Source organism: Molossus molossus, unplaced genomic scaffold (assembly GCF_014108415.1).
Source record: "Molossus molossus isolate mMolMol1 unplaced genomic scaffold, mMolMol1.p scaffold_m16_p_5, whole genome shotgun sequence".
Taxonomy (NCBI): domain Eukaryota; kingdom Metazoa; phylum Chordata; class Mammalia; order Chiroptera; family Molossidae; genus Molossus; species Molossus molossus.
In genome coordinates, this window is record NW_023425388.1 from 9,022,235 (window position 1) to 9,038,313 (window position 16,079).

At 37.2% G+C, this 16,079-nt stretch overlaps 1 protein-coding gene across 5 annotated transcripts in view; it reads left to right on the plus strand.

Moving 5' to 3' along the window:
- BRWD1 (bromodomain and WD repeat domain containing 1) overlaps positions 1-16,079 on the plus strand; it is a 121,740-nt gene that overhangs the window by 47,052 nt on the left and 58,609 nt on the right. For all 5 annotated transcript variants that reach the window (XM_036242789.1, XM_036242785.1, XM_036242788.1 and 2 more), the window contains 4 exons: positions 1,974-2,157; positions 4,814-4,907; positions 7,515-7,646; positions 13,711-13,802. In XM_036242789.1, the coding sequence (XP_036098682.1) occupies positions 1,974-2,157; positions 4,814-4,907; positions 7,515-7,646; positions 13,711-13,802 (502 nt within the window). The remainder of the gene's footprint in view (positions 1-1,973; positions 2,158-4,813; positions 4,908-7,514; positions 7,647-13,710; positions 13,803-16,079) is intronic.

Below are 16,079 nucleotides of genomic sequence, written 5' to 3' on the forward strand. Positions count from 1 at the left end.
CTAGATTTCCTTGCTTTAAGCATTTATAATTAAAAAAACACCAAGAAACAAAACTGAATTGGGTAGGGCACTGATGTTTTTTATTATGAATCAGAAGGCTTGAAGTAAATTTTCAGGACCAAGTACTTGATATTGGAGTGTAGTAGTAATTACATTAGTAGTGGAAATAATACAGAGGAGATTGGCAGTTGTTATACTATCTGATGTACAGTCTTGACTCACATTTCCCCAGTTATCTCAACATTGTTATTCATGCTTTTTTAAATTTTAGGATTTAATCAAGCCCTGCTCATTGCATTTAATTCTTATGTCTCTTTTAATCTAGAACAGTTTCCTCGTGGCACTACTTTAGTTCAGGCTTGTTTCACAGAATTGGCCTCAATTTGAATTTTGTCTGATTATCACATGATTGGATTCAGGTTAAACATTTTAGGCAGGAATACTACATGGTTGGTGCTATGTTCTCAGTGCATCAGAGAAGAGGCATAGAGGCATATGCATTCTTCTGCATTCCTTACCAGTATATTCTAGAAATCATCTAGAAATCATAACCATTTGCAAAACTCTTCACCTTTTTACAGCTTCTTAGTACTCCGTTGTGCGGAATAAACAGTCTTTGTAATTAATCATTTTATGGCTATTTATTTCTCATTCTTGTTATTACAAGTAATGTGATTAAAAAAAACAAAAAACCTGTGCCTATGTTTTCTTCAGGTTGTTGGAGAATTAATACTATGACTTGGGCTGTTAAATTTAGAGTTTTAGTTCTCAATTCAAAAAATGTTTCTTAAGCATCAATTTTCTTTTAATCCTCACTGAAGGATATTTTTTCATTGATTTTTAGAGAGAGTGGAAGGGAGGGAGGGAGAGTTAGAGAGAGAGACATCAATGTGAGAGAGACACATTGATTGGATGAGAGAGACATTGATTGGTTGCCTCCTGCACGACCCCAACTAGGGGATTGAACCTGCAACCCAGGTACATGCCCTTGACCAGAAATCGAACCCACAGCCGTTTTGTCCACGGCCCGATACTCTAACTGCTGAGCAAACTGGCCAGTGCAGTATCAGTACATTTTAATAAAAATATTTAATGCTATTTCTAGTGGGTGAACCAATTTAATGCAAAGTGATTCATTTGATAGGTAAACAGAAGGCTGTGTGTGGAAGAATGTAGAAGTTTTGTTCATGCACGTGGATTTACCGTAGGCCAGAAGAGCTGGCATAGCTTGAGTAGAATTTTATAGCCTCCTGCAGGAAAGGAATCTATAGCCCCCAGTTTCTCTGTTGCATTAATAGCAGGAGTCCCTTCACCCTTTGTTTTAAGAAAAACAAGCACTTTGCCTGGGACTTCCTCTTCCCCCACACAGGTCTACATCGTTTGTGACTTCCAGCTTGTGGGAGGTTGTCTTGCCTCCGGTGCTCACCTGATTAGCTCTGCACAGGCTCAGGATTCACTGTTGTCTGCATTGCCCTATCACCCACTTGCCCAGCTTCAATTCAAGTGTTGCCAGTATTTCCCCGCTTTGCAGTTTTGTGAATTTTTAATACCCACTCTGGCAGCTGCCTGCCTGAGTGGCTTGTATTATCTTTGAGGCTGCAGTTAATACTGTAACAGAGCAGCTGCATTTTGAGGAGTCTATCTTCAATGCTAATTTTTCCAAAAAGATGTATTTTTAGTTTGCTGTTTAGAAGGCAAGGTTTTTATGAATGCAAATGCAGTGTTATAATAGAAAATGCATGTACATTAAAAAATTTCAGAAAGTCGAGTAAAAATGGAAATTGAGGTTAATAGTTAATGTTTGTTCTGTAGTCTACATTTTGATCTCAGTCACACGAGGATTCTTTTTTCCAGAGTTTTTTCAGTAGATCTTTATTTTTGGTTTGTATCTCAGAAGGACTGTATATATTGTGTGTTAAATGCATCTAGATCAAATTTTGTTTTGAAATCATTTCTTAACAATTTTTTCTTAGGTTTTAGAAGACTAAGCTTAGACATTCAGTCCCCTCCAAATATTGGTCTGCGTCGTAGTGGACAAGTTGAAGGCGTTCGTCAGATGCATCAGAATGCTCCCCGTAGTCAGATTGCTACAGAGCGTGATCTGCAGGCATGGAAACGAAGAGTGGTTGTACCAGAGGTACCACAAGGCATATTTAGGTTTGTTTTAGGATATCTATTAATACTGTTTTTATCTACAAAAATATATCCATATGGTTATTTACATGTATTAAATCCATATGTGGTGCAAATAATCATATAAATATATTTTAGCAGTGGGTTGGAGTCTATTTTAATTGTGGTAAGAAAATGTCAGACTTGTTCTCTAACTCTTTACTGTGCTAAATTTTTTGATAACCAGTCTTGGTTCATCTACACAAACACCCACTTTCTTCCCTTCAGTATTATTTTGAAATCCTAGACATCATTTTGTAAAAAGCATGTCAGTATGTATTTCTGAACGATAAGGAATTGTCTTAAATATATAAGTGTAATGCCATTATTGTGTGTTAAAAACAGCAGACAATTCTTCAATAGAACTAAATGTCGTCAGTGTTTAAATTTCCAGTTGTCTAGATGTCAGATGTTTTTAGTTCTTTTGTAAGACGTTTAATTAGAGCTAATAATTTTGTCAGAGGTTAATTTTGTGTGTGCGTGTGTGTGTATGTGTATATATATACTGATTTATAAGTGTGTGTGTGTGATGCTGGTAGGCATTGATGCTCACTTTTTAGAATCATTAATTCATTAGGGCTACAGTTCAGGCATATATAGTTTGTCTTTATCTAGTAATAGTAGAAATTTTGTTCATTCGAAAATCTTTTATAATATCACTTCTTTTTTTTTTTTTTTATCCTCACCGAGGACATTTTTTGTTCAGATAGAGTGGGAGGGGGAGAGAGAGAGAGAAACATTGATGTGAAAGGGACACATCGGGTGACTGCCACCCGCATGACCAACCAGGGCCGGGGACAAACTGCAACCAAGGTAAATGCCCTTAGCGGGAACCGAACCCGGGTCTCTCTGGACCGCAGGCCGACCACTGAGCCAAACTGGCCAGGGCAATATCACTTCTTTTTAGCTGAGTGATATTAGCAATTTGTTAGGCATGGAATTGCACACAAAAATGATTGAAGGCTAGAATGCACCTTTTTAAAAATTATTATTGATTGAGAATGAATTGTATGTAGTGTTTTGTAAAAACAGATACGGGGTAGGAATTTAATTTGACTGAAAGTGAGAAACCTCATATAATTCCTTAAATACATATAAAAGTGGTAAAATTGACAACTTGTGAAGGGTTGAGTCTAATTTACAATCACTCTGTGGATGGAATAATGTTCCATTGTAATTTGAGTATGGGCTGCAGATGAATATTGAGAAAAAGTGATATTAGAAATACGTTTTTGTCCTTACAGAAATTGTGCTTGTACTTATTTGAGTGTCCAGTTATATCTTGGAGAATGGTCAAGATGTCAGTTTTGAATCTTTTCTGGTGTTTTTTTTTCCCCCTCTTTATTGATTTTAGAGAGGAAGTTGGGGGGAGATAGAGACATCAATGAGAGAGAACATTGATTGGCTGCCTCCTGCATGCTCCCCCACTGGGTATCTGGCCCACAACTCGGGCATGTGCCCTGACTGGGAATCGAACTGGAGACTCTTGGTGCATGGGTCAATGCTCTACTACTGAGCCACACTGGCTGAGCCTGGTGGGGTTTTTAAATGAACAAAAACAAGCTGTGTTTTTTCAGTAATCAACTTGGAGAATGAGGACATTCAGTCAGTTGAATGAGGATAGTTACTCATTCTCTAACCATGGAGAAGGTAAATAATGATCAGTACCTTTGTCATGGTGCAAGGTCCCTTGCTTTGAAATTGGTCAGGGTAACAGTGTTTCTTTTGTATCATGTAAGTAAAACACAGGTGATTAGAAGAACTGGTAACATTGCTATATTCTGGCTTTCTACAAAGTATACAACATGCATTTTAAAGAGTTTGGAGGAGGATTCTGCTCTTATTTTTTCTTCAGAGAAAGGAATTTTAAATACAAGGACACTCTGAGTAGCTAATTTGGGGGAAGCTTGTTTTAGTTGATCCTAATTGGGACAATCAGAATACAAACAAATGACAATTTCTGTGTAAAATACGAAAAATAGGACTTTCTAGCTGCTGCTAAGATTTTATTTATATTCATGTTTAATTTCTGTTATATTAAAAAATTTTTTTTCTTTATTCATGTTAGAGAGAGGAAAGGAGAGGGAGAGGGAGATAAAAACATTGATGACAGAGAATATTGATTGGCCGCTTCTTGCATGCCCCCCACTGGGCATGTGCCCTGATTGGGAATTGGGCCAGTGACTTCTTGGTACATAGGTTGACGTTCAACCACTGAGCTACACTGGCTGGGAAAATTTCTTTTTGTAATATGTTCTTTTACATTGATTTTTAGATAAGAGAGTAAGGGAGAGAGACATGGAAACATCAATGAGAGAGAAACATTGATTGGCTGCCTCCTGTACACTCCATACTGGGGATTGAGTCCACAACTTGGGCATGTACTCTGACAGGGAATTGAGCTGGAGACTTCTTGATGCATGGGATGATGCTTAATCCACTGAGCCACACCATCTGGGCAATATTCGTATTAAATTTCTGACATAAAGTACAACTTAAGTTTGCTATAACTTTAGGTATTTTCTATATTAAAGTGTATAAGCTTATGATTTTTAGAGTCATAAAGAATGCTTTTTTTGTTAATATCTTTAACTTATTTATCAGTTCAGTAATTAATATACCTGTATAACTAAATTTGCAGGAAGTTGGAAGACTTCAGAATAGAGAAAGGTGAAGAGGAAAAAAATCTCTATGTAATTGGAAGAAAAAAGAAAACTCTTCAGCTCTCACCAAAGGTAACATAAATTCTGTTTTTCTTAGGAATAAGCAATTTAGAAATTAAACTGAAATTTTTAGTTTTGTTTTGATCATTGAGAATATTAATAATTTTACCTGAAACAGAATAATATGTCTTAAAGCCACTGTTTGGGATTTAAAATAGTAGACATAAGGTTGTACAGCTGTTAGGAAAGAGTAATAGTTTGAAAACTTGGGGAAAGTAGCCTAATGTCTAATAGTGTTAACAGATTCTAGAGAAGTATTGTCTAATGACCACTCAGGTCAAGAACTAGAACACTATCAGCCCATCAAAAGCATCTTGTGTTCATTCCTAATCACTACACTCTCTTCCATAGGTAACTGTCTTACTTCTAAAACTGCTGATTATTCTTGTCTGTTTCTGAAGTTTATCCAAATCATACATTTATAAACATTTTTAGATGTTACAAGGGTTTGTAAACTTCCAAACTCAAGAAAATCTTATTCCTTAGTATTTAATTTCTCTATTTGAAATTTCATGAACATCACATGAACAGCGTTAATATTGAATTCATGGAAGATAGACAAAATGTATGTAAGATGAGTACTACAAAACTTGGTGAAAATGGTTGTGCTTGCAGGATTTTCCCAGAATTGATCACAAGGATGGGCTTTAGTTCCTTGGGATTATGTCTAATTCTTCATAGCCTTGTTAGCTATATAATACCTTCCAACTGACTTTTTTTCTTTTAGAGAGAGAAAGGGAGAGAGAGAGAGAAACATTGAGTCCGAAACCCAGGCATGTGCCCTGACTGGGAGCAACCTTTTGGTGTGTGGGATGACGCCCAACCAACTGAGCCACACCAGCCAGGGCTCAAACAAATGTAAAAAAACAAATTTTTTTTGACAGAGTACTTGTTCTTCTGTGTTTACACATTATCAGTCATGTTAACAAAAATTAATACTGACAAATTAAGGAAAGCATAATTCATTTTAAAATCAGCCAGTGATACGTTGAAATGATAATACACCCTGTTGATTATCAAACAGAAGACACTAATGTGAAAATTTATTTGTATATTAATTCAAGGAATATGTGCTTTTTAATTTAAATCCTCACCTGAGGATGCCCCCCCCCCCCACTTCATCTTCAGATAGAGTAGGAGGATCGGGGCAGGGGGTAGGGGAGACAGCAAGAAAGAAAAACTTGGATGTGAGAGAGAGACATCATCTGGTTGCCTTTCGCACAATCCTGACCAGGGCCGGGGATCAAACCGCAACTGAGGTATTGACCAGAATTGAACTCATGACTCTTTAGACCATGGGCTGACACTCTTAACGGTTGAACCAAACTGTCCAGGGCAAGAAATATATGCTTTTTATTGAGTGATTTCATGTATGACTTTGGTGTTTGAGAAAATAAAGCTCCCCTTCCCCCTTAAAATACAATCTAGCTGGGCCATAGTGGCTCATTGGTTGAGTTCGTCCTGTGCACCGGATTGCCAGTTCGATTCCAGGTCAGGGCATGTACCTGGGTTGTGGGTTCAATTGTTGGTCAGGACATGTATGGAAGGCAACTGATCAGTGTTTCTCTCTCACATCAATGTTTGTTTCTTTCTCTCTCTCATCCCCCCTTCTCTGTCTAAGTATGGTGAGGACTTAAAAAAATCTATTTTATTTGGCTGATTTTAAAGATTATTTTGTTCTGATAAAATATTTTAAAAATTCAAATTCAAGCAGAATTGAAAAGTATTGACAACAAATCAAAACCTAGAGATAATTAGCGTTAATATTTGAGGATTATTTCAGATATTTCTCTGTAGCTGTACATATAACCTTATTTCTTAAGGTTAGTTACTGCATCATAATATATATTTTCATTGTTTTTTTTAGAAACATTGATGTCAGAGAGACACATCGATTGGTTGCCTCCTGCACGACCCCGACTGGGGCCAGGGATTGAACCTTTAACCGAGGTACGTGCCCTTGATCAGGAATTGAACCTGTGACTCTTTGGTCCACAAGCCAGCATTCTAACCGCTGAGCCAAACCTGCCAGGGCTAAGATATATATTTATAAAGTGATAAACTTTTTGAGTTATTATCTCATTCATGGTCATATAATTAACATAAAGTTTTATTTGGAAAATGCTGATCTAATGTGCCTAATTTAGCCATGTCTTTTAAGTATCTTAAAAATAAAAGTGATTTAGCCCTGGCCGGTTTGGCTCAGCGGTTAGAGCGTCGGCCTGCGGTCCTGGGAGACCCGGGTTCGGTTCCTGCTAAGGGCACGTACCTCGGTTGCAGTTTGTCCCCGGCCATGGTCGGTCGTACGGGTGGCAGCCACTCGATGTGTTCCTTTCACATCGATGTTTCTCTCTCTCTCTCTGTTCCTCTCTCTCCCTCCCACTCTACCTGAACAAAAAAATGGGAAAATGTCCTCTGGTGAGGATTAAAAAAAAAAAAAGTGATTTAACAGCATAAGGCAAAAAATAAAATCCATTAAAAATATTTTCTTTGATTTTTCAACCATTATTTTTTACTTTTTGCCTTAAATCTTTTGGGGAATCTGATAGAATGACTATTTTGTTGAAATTGTACTTATTCAGGTACTGATTTTCATCTGCATGTTTCTTTATGTTACAGTCTGATTCAGTGGTTTTGATGTCACAGTTTAGGCAGAGGACATGTAGGCGTAAATATCCAAATTATAGTAGAAGAAATGTTGGACGGATTGAGTTATCTTCTGGAAATGAATCTTCAAGCTCTATAAGACATGTGAGTTTATAACTTTAAAATGTATAAAATAATCTTAAATAAATCTTACTTTGACTCTACCCTGAAATTATGTGAAAAGACAGTATTCTATAGAGGTTAAGATGAAATTTCACATTTTGAGTTTTAACAAAAATTATGCACAGCTTTGTTGAGATACTTAGTATCCTACTGAACTGTCCAGAAGTTTTTGTATATTAACAGAATTGTGTCATTATCACTACTGTTTAATTTTAAAATAAATACTTTCATCACCTCTAAAAAGAAACCCTATACCTATTTTATTTATTTATTTATTTATTTTTAGTTATTCCTCATTCCCATCCCACCCAGTCTCTGGGAACCACTAATTTACTTGCTATTTCTGTGGATTTGCCTGTTCTGAACATTGCATATAAATGGAATCATACAGTATGATTTTGCGACTGGCTTTTTTCACTTAGTGTAATGTTTTCATGGTTGATTTATGTGTAGCATGTATAAGTACATCTTTCTTTTTTATTGCCCAGTATATGAAAATACCACATTTTGTTTATTCACTCATCAGCCGATATTTGTATTATTTTCACCTTTTGGCTATTAATGAGTAATGTTGCTTATTAACTAACATTCATGTGCAGGTTCTTAGACATAAGTTTTCAGTTCATTTGGGTATATATTTAGGAGTCATGTGGTAATCCAGTGTTTAAACTGTTGAGGAATTACTAGCCTGTTTCCCAAAGTAGCTGCACTATTTTATATCCCCATCAGCATTGTATGAGGGTTCCAGTTTTTCCATATCTTTGCTGACACTTGTTATCTGTTCTGATTTTAGCTATCTTAGTGAGTATGAAGAGGCATCTCACTGAGGTTATGATTTGAATTTCCCTAATGACTGATGACGTTGAACATGTTTTCATATGTTTATTTTCCATTTGTACGTCTTTGGAGAAATTTCTATGCAAATCTGTTGCCCATTTTCAGTTTGGTTGTTATTTTTAATTGCTGTAAGAGTTCTTTCTGTATTCTTGATACAAGTCCTTTATCAGATATATGACTTGCAAATATTTTCTCTCATTCATTGGGTTTTTTCACTTTGATGGTTTATTTTAAAGCACAAAAGTTTTATATTTTTTGGAGTCCAGTTTATTTTTTCCTTAGTTGCTTTAGCTGTCATGTCTAACCCCTTTACTTGACTTTCAGTAACTACATGTAATGCACTGGTCTTCATTTTTATTTTTCTTGGGAAACCAATATTTTTGGTAAAGAGTTTTTATAAAGTAATATTAGAATGTTAATATATTCTAATTCAGTAATGTTTTGAGGGATGAAATGTTTCATATGGTTGAATATTTTATTGCTTTATGAAGCAGTAAGATAGTAGTCAAGCATAGGGTTCGAATTTAAATCCAAATTCTTTCACTTAGATAACTTGTTTAACCTTTCTGTGCTTCTCAGAGATACTGTAAGAATTAATTTAACCATATAAAGTCCTTAAAACAGTGCCTAATATCCAATAATGTTAGTTGCTGTTATCATCAGAACTGTTCATTTAAATGATTTTTTTAAATTTATTTTTTGTTAATCCTCACCCAAGGATATTTTTCCATTGTTTTTATTTATTTATTTATTTATTTAATCCTCACCCAAGGACACTTTTGCATCATCTTCAGATGGAATGGGAGGGGGAGAGAGAGGAAGAAAGAGAGAGAAACATTGATGTGGGAGAGACACATTGAGTGGCTGGCACCCACATGACCCCAACTGGGACCGGGGACAAACTGCAACCGAGGTATGTGTCCTTCGTGGGAACTAAACTCGGGACTCTTCGGTCCATGGGCCAATGCTCTAAATGCTGAGCCAAACCAGTCAGGGCTCCATTGTTTTTATATAGAGTGGAAGGAAGGGGGATGGAGGGGAGGAACAGAGAGAAAGAGAAAGACAAACATCTCTGTGAGCCACATTGATTGGTTGCCTCCCACAGGACCCTGGCTGGGGCCAGAGATTGAACCTGCAACCCAGGTATGTGCCCTTGACTGGGAATTGAACCGAGACCCTTTGATCCTTGGGCTAACACTCTAACCGTTGAGCCAAACTGGCCCAAGGCTAAATGATTTTGTTTTATGTAATGAGACTGTTAAAAAAATTTTTTTTAACTTATATTGAGCATGTTTTAACCCTTTAGTTTTATTTGTATTAAAAAAAAATTTTTTTTCCTTTATTGATTTTAGAGAGAGAGGAAGTGAGAGGGAGAGAGAGATAGAAACATCAATGAGGGACAACATCGATTGGCTGCCACCTTGCATGCTCCTCGTTGAGGATTGGGCCCACAACCTGGGCATGTGTTCTGACCGGGAATAGAACCAGTAACTTGGTGCATGGGTTGATGCTCAACTGGTGGGACTTAACCCTTTGTTAATGATTTTGGGTAATTATGATAAACATTCTCACCCCACTTCTCTAGATAACTCTTTTCACTACTAGTTGGTTTATCCTTCCTGTTCCCCCCCACATTGTTAGATACGTATATATTTTATTATTTCTACTTCGTACAAAAATATAGCATTACAACAGATGCTCTTTTGTACTTGGCTCTTTTCACTTAAAATATCCTTTTTATTTTCGTAATCCTTACCTGAAGATGTTTTTTTCTATTGATTTTTTAAATTTTTTATTTTTTATCCTCTCCTGAGGACATTTGTGCATCTATCTTCAGATAAAACAGGAGGGAGAGAGAGGGGAAGAGAGAGAGAGAAACATTGATGTGAGAGAGACACATCGACTGGTCGCCATCCACATGACCCCAACTGGGGCTGGGGACAAACTGCAACTGAGGTACATGCCCTTAGCGGGAACTGAACCCCGGACTGTCTGGTCCACGGGCTGACACTCTAACCACTGAGCAAACTAGTCAGGGCTTATTTTTTAGGCAGAGTGGAAGAGGGTGGGGGCAGAGAGAGAGAGAGAAACATTGATGTGAAAAATATGACAGACACATAGATGGAGTGTTTTCCACAAGCACCCTGACTAGAGCCAGGGATTGTACCTGTAACCCAGGTACATGCCCTTGACCGGAAATCAAACCCGTGATCCTTTGGTGCGCAGGCTGATGGCTCCAACCACACTGACCAGGGCCTATTGAAAAGATTCTTGAGCCCTGGCCAGTTTGGCTCAGCAGTTAGAGCATGGGCCCTCCGACCAGAGAGTCCTGGGTTTGGTTCCTGCTAAGGGCACATACCTCATTTGCGGTTAGTCCCCAGCCCCAGTTGGGGTCCTGTGGTTGGCAAGCCACTCAGTGTGTCTCTCTTACATCAATGTTTCTCTCTCTCTCTCTTCCCCCCTTTCTCCCTCCTGCTCTATCTGAAGATAAAGGCAAAAATGTCCTCGGGTAAGGATAAAAAAAAAAAGAAAATATTCTTGAAATCACATTATATCAGTTCATAAATATCTTCCTCTTTTTTTTCTTTTTTTTTTTTTAGTTGAATCATATTTAATTGTGTGATTATAGCAATTTATTTAACCACTCTGCAGGTTTTGGCCATTTAGGATGTTTCCAGTATTTTTGTTATAAATAATGCTATAAGTTATGTATTTTCATACCATATTTTAGAGGGTATATTACTTGAAATGGGATCGCTGGGTTAAAAAATACATGTTTTTATTGATATTTTAGAGAGAGAAGAAGGGAGAGATAGAAACATCGATGTGAGAGAGAGATGTCAATCAGCTGCCTTCTGCACACCCCCTACTGGGGATTAAGCCCTCAACGTGGGCATGTGCCCTGACCAGGAATTGAACCAGGACCTCTCAGTCCATGGGATGATCCTCAATCCACTGAGCCACGCTGGCTGGGCCATATATATTCTTTTATACAGATACTTTTACTACGTCTCTTCTAATTTTTATCTCTCTAATTGATTTCTTTTGTCTGATTGAATTCTTGAATATTTTCAGTACAGTATTGAATAGTAATGAAGAAACTGGACCATATTCCGGTTTTTGGTGGAAATGTCTGTCATTTTCACATTATGTTACATGCTTTATTTATTTTAGGTCTCTACAATATACATAAATATTTTACTGTGTTAGGGGAATACCAGTTAATACTTTTTTTTCTTCATTGTTCTTTTTGGAAAATCAAGAATGATGATAGATTTTTTTTTTTTTGTCTTTTTAAAATCATCAGTGGTGTTACTCTTCTGATTTTTCTCATTGTATTTATTAATTTGATGTATTTTCAATTAACCGAGAACTTTTAAACTAATATAAACATAGATAATGTAGAATGTTAATCCATTTGACCTTTTAAAATCATAATTTTGTGTTGTGGTAGTTTGTTTTACCTCTTACAGTAGTATGAATTCATTATGCTGTGTTGTCGCAGAGGTGGGAGGTATGTGTGTGTGTTGGTTCCATTCTGTCTTGGTTTGGAAAGTTCTGATGGTAGAAAAGCATGGGCTTTAGCGTTAGCTTCAGTTTACATTCCATTTTTTAACCTTAGTGTCCTGAGACCCCAAGCATACTGCTTTACATTTGTTAGCATTGGGTTTCCCCATATATAAAGAAGTAATAGTTTGCAGGTAGGGCCTTGGGAGACAACAGAACTCATAGGTGGATCCAAGTTTTGTGGGATTTGAAACTTGTATAATTTTAGGGACCTTCTTTAAGAAAAATAACTCAAAATTACAAATAGGCACCAGGGCCTTGTCGAATTGAAAGCCTCTGAAACTTAAGTTTCATTAGCTTCATGTTAACACTGTATTTAATAAGGGGTTTTGAGAATTAATTGAGATAATACATGTAAAATATTTGAGAGTGCCTGGTTTCCAGGTAGTAGTTAAGAGTTTATTTTATTACTCTGATTTTAAGTCCATTTTGAGTATGAAAAGCAGATTCTTTTTTTGTTAAATCCTCACTGAGGATATTCCTCCATTTATTTTCAGATAGAATGGGAGGGAGGGGTAGAGAGAGAGAGAGAGAGAAAAACACCAATGTGAGAGAGACTCACTGATTGTTTGCCTCGCATACGACCCCAACTAGGGCGTGGGACAAACCTCAATTGAGGTACGTGCCCTTGAACCCGTGACTCTTTGGTTCTCAGGCCAATGCTCTAACCACTGAGCAAAAGCAGCTGGGCTGACATTGCATTTTGCCTATTCAAATGAAGTAAACAAAGGTAGATGTTTACCTGAGATTTGATGTTTCACATTTCAGTTCTTGGTGGTATTTTCTTTTTTTTTTTTTTTAAATCCTCACCTGAGGACATTTTTCCATTGATTTTTTTAGATAGAGTGCTAGGGAGGAAGAGGGAGAGAAACATTGATGTGAGACACATCGATTGGTTGCTCCTGCACAACTCCAATGGGGGGCGGGGATCGAACCCACAACTGAGGTATGTGGCTAGGAATCAAACCTATAACTCTTGGGACCCCGGGCTGATGCTCTAACTGCTGAACCAAACTAGCCAGGGCCTCGGTGGCATTTTCATCATCCATTATTGATGCACCTAATGTAAATGGCTATTAGAGGGGGAAAAAGGGGTCCTGTCTCCATTTAAAAGTATCTGCCTCGTATCCAGGACCAGAACTTAAAGTAGATTGTAGCTAATAGAGTTGTGCAATCAGAGAATAGTTTGTTTCCATTTCTTTTTATTGACTTCAAAAATACTTGACGTTTTAGGTTTCACAGAAAAATTAGTAAGTACATTGAGTTCTCATATACTCTCTTGCCCCCTGCACACAGCGTTTCCTGTTAGTAATGTCTTGAATTAGTGTGGTACATTTGCTACAGCTGATGAACCAATATTTCTATGTTGTCTTCTCTCCCTAAAAAAGCAATAAAAATATATGTTAAAAATAAGCATTGGTAAAAGATCTAACATATACCCCATCAAAGAAATTATTCAGATGGCAAATAAAGATGTGAAAAGATACTCGACATCATATGACATTAGGGAATTGAAAGTGAAACAACGGTGAGATACAGTACGCCTGTTACAGTGGTTTAAGTCCAAAACACGTTTACATGACTTACTAACTTCACTTGGAGATCAAGATTTTTATTTTATTTATTTTTTCTCATGAATTAGACTTCCTGTGATCAAAGTGAAGGTTCTTGTTCTTCTGAAGAAGAGGAATGGAAAAGTGACAGAAGAAGTGAAAGTGATAGTGAAAGTTCAAGGTATCTGTTTTTAATTGTTTTGATCTTTTAAGCATTTTGATCAAAGCCTTGAATACATTAACATTTGAGTTTTTAATACATTTGAAAGAAGAAAACTGGGTTAACAGCTGTTTCTATAGAAAATACTTTGGATATTTTTGTTTGACTGTAAACATTTAAGCTAGGAGTGTAAAATATGTTTACTCAAAATACCTAGTTAGTCTTGGGCTGCATTTATAAACAGTAGTATTCAAAGTATGTGTGGTAAAATCATTAGTGCCGCCTTGGCAGGGTGGCTCAGTTGGTTGGGACTTTGTCCCATACATCAGAAAAGGTTGCAGGTTTGATTACCAGTCGGGGCATGTTCTGGAAGCAACCAATCGATGTTTCTCTCTCACATTGGTGTTTCTCTCTCTTTTCCCCTTCCTCTCTCTTGAAAATCAATAAAAACATGTCCTAGGGTGAAGAGTAAAAAAATAAACAGAAAATGTCATTATTACATTTATTATGTATTATATTTTATTTAGTTTTGATATCCAGATTTTATGGGACCAAGATGTTAACATCTGTTCTTTGTCTTGGTAAATGTAACTTTGTCTTGGCAGATGCTTAAGCCATAAATCTGGACAAAATTCTCTCTTCACAATGTATCTATCACTGACTCCAGAAAATTTTCTTCTAAATATGATTCAAATAATCTTATTTCAGTTTCTACTGATAGTGTGCTGGTCTAGATCACCATACTATATTGCCTGCTTTCTTTCTTGTTTTTATTTCATTATAATTAGGAGCTGGAGTGATTTTTAGAAGACTTCTCTACTCTTAATTTTTTTTAAATGTGGCAAAATTTACTATCTAAATCATTTTTAACTGTACAGTTCAGTAGTGTTAAGTACAGTCACAGTGTTGTGCTGTCAATATCTCCAGAAGTCTTTCATCTTGCAAAACTGAACTAGACCCATCCAACCATTCTGTTAGGCCCCAGTTCTAGGCAATCTCTGTTTTTATATTTATTGTCTTTTAGTTAAACTTCTCTTGAATTTTGTCATGCAAATACTCTTAACTATTTTTTGAAAAGCTCTTTTTATAATAAAAAGGTTTTGGAAATGTGTGTGTTTGTGTGCATGTGTTTTATGGAGCCTGAGAGGGAAGTGGTTGGCCAGTGATGGCCCCAGTAGAGGCCTTTGAGTGTTGGCTGAGGCCGGTGGTGGGCCGGCCGCTACTATTTTGTGTCTAGTTTCCCTTTTGACTTTGATTTTACTTCAGGATGGGCTAGGAGTGGTCTATCTTTTGTATCTTCTATTATATCTGGGAAAGTGCCTCTCAACAAGAAGCTCTGAGCACTTAGTAGCTTTTGTTCGGCATGGCTGTGCTTTCCTTGGCTTCTCAGTGTATTTGCTAATGGTTTGTCATTCCAATTAGAATGTCGAGTCTATTCTAGAGTTGGCTCCAATTTGGGGGGGGGGGCGTTTGTGCACTACTTGTGGTTCTGTGTGACCTCTACTGTTTTTATAACTACAGTTCCTTTTTTATTTATTTATTTTTATCCTCACCCGAGGACATTTTTCTGTTTTTTTGTTCAGGTAGAGTGGGAGGAAGGGGGGGAGAGAGAGAGAGAGAGGAAGAGAGAGAGAGAGAAGAGAGAAACATTGATGTGAAAGGGACACATAGAGTGGTTGCCACCCGCACAACCCAACCAGGGCTGGGGACAAACTGCAACCGAGGTATGTGCCCTTAGCAGGAACCGAACCCGGGTCTCTCTGGACCGCAGGCCGACGCTCTAACCGCTGAGCCAAACCGGCCAGGGCTACAGTTCCTTTTTTAAAAGGGGAATTGTTAGTTGGCTATAGATGTTGTCTTCTATGAATTCTCTCTCATCTATATTATACTTAAAAACAAAATTCCTCAGGCTTACATTCTTTCCTAATTTCCAGTGTCGGTGAAGGTCTCTTAATGATCTTTCTTTTTTTTTTTGCGTATCAAATTTCTGTTTATTTCTTTTTTATTTATTTCTTTATTTTTATTTTATTTTATTTTTGTTACAGATGTTTCTCCTTTTTTACCCCATTGATACCCACCACCCCATCCCACCCCCCACCCCCCCCCGTCCCGTCCCCGGCTTTGTTGTCCATGTCCATTGGTTATGCATACATGCATGTAAGTTCTGTGGTTTATCTCTTCCCACCCCCACCACCCTCTCTTCTGAGGGTTGTTAGTCTGTACCCTACTTCCATGTTTCTGGGTCTGCCCTATTCCTCAGACTGTTACGATCATTATATTCCATATATAAGTGAGATC